Here is an 8,279-nt window from a genome sequence, read left to right as displayed (position 1 = left end):
AGAATTCTTGGCGACACCAACTGGAGGAGCATCGAGACTACTATTATCCATGAACAACTCGACGTTGAGGCTACCTGCATGGACGACAGTAAACTGCCACAGCAACTACTTTAACAGTCACCTAACGAATATTAAACGCCGGCGAGCAACTGAAAAGGTATAAGGATAGTCTTAAGACAAACCTGAAAAAGTGCCAATCGACCCCTACCTGGGAGACGATCACTCCCCACTGGAGGAGCACCACGAGAAGGTGCAAAACTTGAGTTACCCCTGACTGCAAACAGAGGCAGACAAGCGCTAGCGCCTGAACGTCGCTGCCGCCGCCCCTCCCGCACTAGGTGTAGCCCCACACGTGCCACATCTAGACTGGCTCCTGCCGTCTCAGATCGGCCTGAGTCACCTCAGAACTCACTGACGAAAGTGACATCCTATAGCTCATATCATTGTATCATAGCTGGATGATCGTCAGACTCGATTTCTAGTGGCAGTAAAGTAGTAGTAGTGTATGTATGTGTGTCCTTTATAAGCAGTGGAGTCAACTAACTTCACCTACACCACCTTCCCTGAATCACTCCTACCACACCCAGCCACCACCTTCTGAATCACCCCTACTACACCTAGCCACCACCTTCCCTGAATCACTCCCTACTACACCTAGCCACCACCTTACCCTGAATCACTCCTTACTACACCTAGCCACCACCTTCCCTGAATCACTCCCTACTACACCTAGCACACCCCCTGAATCACCCCTACACCTAGCCACCACCTTACCCTGAATCACCCCACTACACCCAGCCACCACCTGGGGACTCCACCTGACGCCTGGTTGGAGACAGTGAGGAGGGTAGTGACGCTGAGGCAGGTGCGGGCAGGTACGGAGCTCTGTCCATCCAGAAGCCCATCCAGGAGATAACGACAATGAGTATACTGGGCAGGTAACTCTGTACCAGGTGGAAGCCGATGTTCCTCTCCAGGGTGATGAGGGCCCGTAGACAGCTGTAGTTACCTGCGGAGGGGGCAAAGTCTTCGTCAGGTGGGTCTTTTATCAATTTCACCTAACATAATTATCACGATTTGGATTTGGTTATTAATTGTGATTTGAGTTATTGTGTTGTTATGGTATTGTAGTTAATGGCCATGATTTATTATTATTTATTAATATTTATTGTTTTTATAATATTTCATACAATAAGTTAGGATTTTGTCTTCTATTTACATTCTTATTTATTCATTATTTATATATTATTGTATTATCAGTCAATTAACTATTCACATTTCTAGGTGATCAACTGCTAACTAAACTTCTACCAGTGACTACAGCGACACTAAGCTGAACTAACACACGCCCTGCCACCCGTGTGATGCTGACTGAAGAGCGAAGTATTTATCCCTCAGCTGAAGGATTGACAGTAACACAGACAGACACACACGCACAGAGGATGACACACACACACACACACAGACACACACACACACACACACACACACACACACACACACACAGACACACACACACACACACACAGACACACAGAACACACACACACACACACACACACACACACACACACACACACACACACACACACACACACAGGTTCATTATAAGGTAAGAGCAGAACTCAAAAGATTCTCCATAAACACGAGAATTTGCACACATTGACCTCTGGGGTAGGGTTTAGGGTGAGTGGCTTTTAGAGGAGGATTATTTAGTGGTGTGTGTGTGTGTGTGTAAGTGAAGGTGATAGGAGCAAATTTTCCATATTGTTTAGACCATGGAATTTAAACCTGGAAATAAACCGTCTGGAAGAGGGGTGGAGGGGGGTGTGATGTCAGTGAGGTAGGGGGGGGAGGTGGGGGTTATGGGGGGATAAGAGGGGGGGTTAGAGGTTGTGTTCATGTTGACTCTGAGAGCTTTGTTTACACTGGGTCCTTCATCAGCGACTTGGCAGCCTTGATGAACCTCTCTCCCTCACCTACTGTACCTCAAGCGTTTATTTACCTCCAGCTGACTAATGACCTCGCTCTACGCTCTGTCCGTTCTGGTGACTTAATGACTCACTAATGACATCGCTCTCCGCAGCTGCATATCCAACTTGGTGACTCACAAAGACTCTACACCCGTCTTGGTGCCGCACAAAGGCTCTTCACCCGTCTTGGTGACTCACAGAGGCCCAGACGCACAAAGGCTTCCTCACTCCGTCTTGGTGACTCACAAAGACTCTACACTAGTTTTGTGACTCACAAAGGCTCTACACCCGTCTTGGTGACTACAAAGGCTCTACACCCGTCTTGGTGACTCACAGAGGCTCTACAAGTCTTGGTGACTCACAAAGGCTCTACACCCGTCTTGGTGACTCACAGAGGCTCTACACCCGCCTTGGTGACTCACAAAGACTCTAAACCCGTCTTGGTGACTCACTAAAGGCTCTACACCCGTCTTGGTGACTCACAGAGGCTCTACACCCTCTTGGTGACTACAGAGGTTTCTACACCCGCCTTGGTGACTCATGAGGCTCTACACCCGTCTTGGTGACTCACAAAGACTCTACACCCGTGTTGGTGACTCATAAAGGTTCTGGCTAACCCGCCTTGGTGACCACAAAGGCTCTACACCCGTCTTGGTGACTCACAAAGGCTCTACTCTCGTCTTATTGTTTCTTCATAAAGTAAATAAAGACAAAATGGTGATCATAAAGAGAGTCAACCACGAGGAAGATTAGTGTTCCAAATTTTGTCACAATAAGGTGCGGAACGTGGGACGAGACGGGGCGGGGAGGAGCGGGACGAGACGGGGCGGGAGGAGTGACGAGACGGGGCGGGAGGAGTGGCAAGACAAGTGGGGAGGATGGGACGAGACGGGGCGGGGAGGAGGACCAGACGGGGCGGGGGGATCGGGACGAGACGGTGCGGGGCGAGGAGAATGGGAAGAAGACGCCATCATTGACTGCCTTGTTTGTGGCTCGTGACAAATATTTTATTTCTGGTGGAGACAAGATGAAGGGGAGGGGAGGGAGGAGGAGGGAGGGAGGGAGGGAGGAGGGGAGAGATGGAGGAGGAGGGGAGGAGGGAGGGAGGGGAGGGAGGGAGGGAGGGAGGGAGGAGGAGGGGAGAGATGGAGGGCGGGAGAAACGATGGAAGGTGATGAGGAAGAGGAGGAGAGTAGGAAGAATAAAAGAGGAGAGGAAGAAGAAGAGAGGAAGAAGAAAAAAAGAACGCGAAGAGGAAGAGATTTTGAGTAGGAAGAAGATAGTAAGGTAAGAAGGAGGAGGAGGGCGAAGATAGAAGAAGGACAGGGGGTTGAGGGGAAAAAGAGAAGGAAGGAGAAGAAGGAAAGAGGGGAAAGGAGAGGGAAGAGAGGGAGAGGTAGATCACTAAGGTACCACCAGACGTTGTTTTTCTATGGTTAACTTTACTGAGAAATATGATAAATTCACCCTTACCTACGAGTCATTACCTCACCTCTCACCTGTACCTCGGGAGAGAGAGAGAGAGAGAGAGAGAGAGAGAGGAGAGAGAGAGGAGAGAGAGAGAGAGAGAGAGAGGAGAGGAGAGAGAGAGAGAGAGAGAGAGAGAGAGAGAGAGAGTATATGTGTGTGTATATATATGTATGTATGTATGTATGTATGTATGTATGTATGTATGTATGTGTGTGGGTATGTATGTACGTATATCCACATCCACATCAGCCCACAGCCACAGCTTTATCACTATGCTAATGAACTACCATGTAATCCTGTCAACCACAACCTGACACAACAAGAAAACAACTCACCTCTTCCACCATAAACAACACATTAGGTCAGAGGTCAAAGGTCACCAAAATAATATATCAAGGTCTGTGTTTATGCCAAAATTGACATCGAGGGAGATTTTTAGCTGGTTTCGATATTTACATCAAAATGGCCGCCAGGAAAATATAAAAATGGCTGAGGGAAAAAGTCAAAATGGCCGCCAGGAAAACGTCAAAATGGCCGACAGGAAAACATATTGTAATTTAATACGTGGAAATATTGGTCATTATATAAAATGTTTAGTGATGATAAATGTTTAAATAAATGGAATATAAATTAATGTAAAGTAGGCAGGATAATTAAATAATGAGAATACAACACAATACAATACATACATACAATACATACATACATACATACATACATATGCATGCATCTCAATTCCCCACACTTTTGGACGGTCATCGTAGTCATTATCGCAGTCATCGTCGTAGTCATCATTGTAGTCACCATCGTAGTCATCGTCAACAGCTACTAAATTGGCTGGCGCCTCGGAATTACCTCTAAATTGCTAAATGGCCCGTACAAATTATTCTAATAGCTCCGGAGGATGGGATGAATGGAGGAATGAGATAAACGAGATAGAGATAGAGACAAAACAGATGGAGAGGAGAGGAGGAGGATCAGGAAAAAAGAAGGAAGACTAAAAATGGGAGAGAGAAAACAAAAGAGGAGAAGGAGATGACAAAGAGGCAGGAGGATGTGCTGTATATGTTGGTGTGTGTTATTCATGAGGGGCGGAGGGAGAGAGGGAAAGGGGTGGAGGAGTGGGAAAAGGAGTGGGGGCACAGGGAGGGGGGCGGAAGGAAGGAAGGATAGGAAAAAGGGTGTGGGAGGAAGGAGGGTAAGGGAGAGAAGGAATGGGAAGGAGGAGGGAGGAGGGAGGGAAGGGAATACAAATCAAGCGAGTTGGGACTACCATAATAATGTTACGTGCTTCTTCCTACCACTGTGGTAACCCTGCAGGGGGAAGGAGGGAGGGAGGAGGGAGGGAGGGAGGGAGGGAGGAGGGGAAGGAGGAGGGATAGATGGTGTACTAACAAATTCACCACCACCACCACCTGTAATACAACACAAGACGGTGATAAATGCAAGTGTGAAAAAAAAAAACCCTCGACCCAACACGATATTAGCGGCAATTAAATCGGGAGACCAACACTGGAATATAAATGGTCTTCCTCCTGACGCCTACTGCACCACCAGTATACTGAGGGCCTGTGTGTGTGTGTGTGATCAGAGAGTACACCAACCTCAAAGAAAGGTGGGGGATAAAGGTATAGATTGATGATAGGTAAATAATATAAGAAGAGAGAAGAAAGATAGGGTTAAAACAATAAGTAAACACACACGCAAACAAACACACACACACACAGGGCCATTTCTTTCCAATTCACACACACACACACACACACACACACACACAGGCCATTTCAATTCACACACACATACACACACACACACACACACACACACACACACACACACGTCGGTTCTTTCATCGTAAACAAACACCAGCCAGACTTCAATTAACCTAACCTAACCTGACCTAACCTGACCTGACCTGACCTAACCTAACCTAACCTAACCTAACCCCTACAGCCTCTGCGCTTTCAATGAGGTTCTTCTGGCTATATAATTTAATTTCTCTAAGTCAATATACAAAGACACAACTTTTCTCTTCCTTTCTAATAACTTTCTCTCCTTCGTCCTCTTCCTTCCTGCTTTTTTCTGCTTTTTTCTTTAACCTATTCTCCTCCTCCTCCTCGTCTTCCTCACCACCCTCCCTCCTCGTCTTCCTCCACACCCTCCCTCCTCGTCGTCTTCCCCTCCACCCACCCTCCCTCCTTGTCTTCCTCCCATCCTCCCTCCTCCTCGTCTTCCTCCTACCCTCCTCCTCTTCCTCCCACCCACCCTCCCTCCTCGTCTTCCCTCCACCCTCCCTCCTCGTCTCCTCCCACCCTCCCTCCTCGTCTTCCTCACCACCCTCCCTCCTCGTCTTCCTCACCACCCTCCCTCCTCGTCTTTCTCCTCACCACCCCACCCTCCTCTTGTCTTCCTCACCACCCCTCCTCCTCCTCCTCGTCTTCCTCACCACCCTCCCTCCTCGTCTTCCTCACCACCTCCCTCCTCGTCTTCCTCTCCTCCCTCCCTCCTCCTCGTCTTCCCCCCTCCTGTGGTGCTTCTTACGACACGTTTAATTAACACCTCCATTACGTGACCCCAAAAATATTACACACACACGATCTTACTTCTCTCTCTCCCTCCAATCCCCTCTCTCCCTCAATCCCCTCTCTCTCCCTCAATCCCTTTTCTCTCCTCAATCCCCTCTCTCTCTCCCTCAATCCCCTCTCTCTCTCTATCAATCCCCCTCTTTCTCTCCCTCAATCCCCCTCTCTCTCTCCCTCAATCCCCCTCTCTCCCCTCAATCCCCCCTCTCTCTCTCCCTCAATCCCTCCCTCTCTCCCTCAATCCCCTTCTCTCTCTCCCTCAATCCCCTCTCTCCCTCAATCCCCCTCTCTCTCTCTCCCTCAATCCCCCCTCTCTCTCTCCCTCAATCCCCCTCTCTCTCTCCCTCAATCCCCCTCTCTCTCCCTCAATCCCCTCTCTCTCCCTCAATCCCCTCTTTCTCTCCTCATCCCCCTCTCTCTCCCTCAATCCCCTCTTTCTCTCCTCAATCCCCCCTCTCTCTCCTCTAATCCCCCTCTCTCCCTCAATCCCCTCTCTCTCTCCCTCAATCCCCCTCTCTCTCCCCCCAATCCCCCTCTCTCTCTCCCTCAATCCCCTTCTCTCCCTCAATCCCCCTCTCTCTCTCCTCAATCCCCCTCTCTCCTCCTCTCCCATAATCCCCTCTCTCCCTCAATCCCCCCTCTCTCTCCCTCAATCCCCCTCTCTCTCTCCCTCAATCCCCCTCTCCCTCAATCCCTTCTCTCTCCTCATCTCCCCTCTCTCTCCCTCAATCCCCCTCCTCTCTCTCCCTCAATCCCCCTCTCTCTCTCCCTCAATCCCCCTCTCTCTCTCTCTCCTCAATCTCCCTCTCTCCTCTTATTCTAATTATCACATCCTTTGTATCTCCTCTTAATTATCCTCATTTCTTCGTTATCACCTGTTTTTCTTTCTTTCCTTGAGTGCTCTGTCTCATTCATTATCTTCTTATTGTTGTTAACCTTCACTTCCATCATCATCAAGTGCCTCTATCTCTCTACTTCTCTCACTTCCATCATCATCAAGTGCCTCTATCTCTCTACTTCTCTCCCATCATCATCAAGTGCCTCTATCTCTCTACTTCTCTCACTTCCATCATCATCAAGTGCCTCTATCTCTCTACTTCTCTTCCATCATCATCAAGTGCCTCTATCTCTCTACTTCTCTCACTTCCATCATCATCAAGTGCCTCTATCTCTCTACTTCTCTCACTTCCATCATCATCAAGTGCCTCTATCTCTCTACTTCTCTCACATCATCATCATCATCATCATCTTCTCTACCTCGTCTTTAAAGTGATTGCGGTATCTCTCGGTACAATTTCCTCTCATTTGCATATCTTATCTCACTTTTTCCCTCTCCTATGAAGATTCCACATATTCCTCTTACCCCATAATCCTCCTCCTCCTCCTCCTTTCTTTATCTTCTCCCATCATCATCATCATCATCTCCTTCTTCTTCTTCTTCTCCCTTTAATCTTCTCTTTTATTCGCTATTTTATCTTCCTCATCTTTCATTTCTTTTACATACAGGAAAATTTATTATCACGTATTAATCTCTTTTTTGAACTCCATATTGAGGTGTTAATGTACAAGTCCTTCACTTGTGGGTTAACAGAGCTCCTCATATAAAACATTCACAAAACATTACATTGAGTTGTTTTAATATTGTTTTTATTTTGATTCTATCTCTGTTTACTACTGTGAGTTTCCTCCTGTCGAATGTAAACAAACACAGGGTTTACCACACTGCACAGAACCAGATGGAGCCACCCCTTGTAAACACACATAGTGAAGGGATTATGTACCTGTTCCTACACTCCTTTGTACCTTGTAGGGAGTTCCTGGTATTATCCTTTCATGATTGTGATCCTGTAAAGTTTTTGTGTGTGTAATTAACAATAGTGGTGTGGAGGTGTGGTGGGGGTGGTAGTAGTGGTAGTGGTTGGTTGGTGGTAGGTTAGGTTAGGTTAATGTTAGGTTAGGTTAGGTTAGGTTAATGTTAGGTTAGGTTAGGTATAAGTCTGATCACAAACAGGAAGCTTTTGATGGCTTTCAGTTGGGGTTCATCTTGCACCTGAGGGATAAAACACGTGTCATCACCAACACCACGATCACCTCCTTCATCCCCAACAATTCCACCCTATCACCTTAATCCCCCCACCACCTCCTCTTCCACCCCCACCCCCATCACCTCTTCCACTTCACTCCACCCTTCCACCCCCATCACCACCACCCCTCCTTCTACTACTACCAGCATAACCTTTTTCCCAACTCGTCT

General features: G+C 47.7%; 1 protein-coding gene across 1 annotated transcript in view; it reads right to left on the bottom strand.

Annotated features, from left to right (window-relative positions):
• Nucleotides 1-361: 361 nt before the first annotated feature.
• LOC121865275 (glycine receptor subunit alpha-2-like) overlaps nucleotides 362-8,279 on the bottom strand; it is a 91,720-nt gene continuing 83,802 nt past the window's right edge. Inside the window, 3 exon segments of the mRNA XM_042364630.1 lie at nucleotides 362-411; nucleotides 819-887; nucleotides 890-1,009. Coding sequence (XP_042220564.1) covers nucleotides 362-411; nucleotides 819-887; nucleotides 890-1,009 — 239 coding nt within the window.

The sequence above is a fragment of the Homarus americanus genome, unplaced genomic scaffold, assembly GCF_018991925.1.
Source record: "Homarus americanus isolate GMGI-L3 unplaced genomic scaffold, GMGI_Hamer_2.0 scaffold49158, whole genome shotgun sequence".
Classification (NCBI taxonomy): domain Eukaryota; kingdom Metazoa; phylum Arthropoda; class Malacostraca; order Decapoda; family Nephropidae; genus Homarus; species Homarus americanus.
This window is presented reverse-complemented; position numbering and strand designations above follow the sequence as displayed.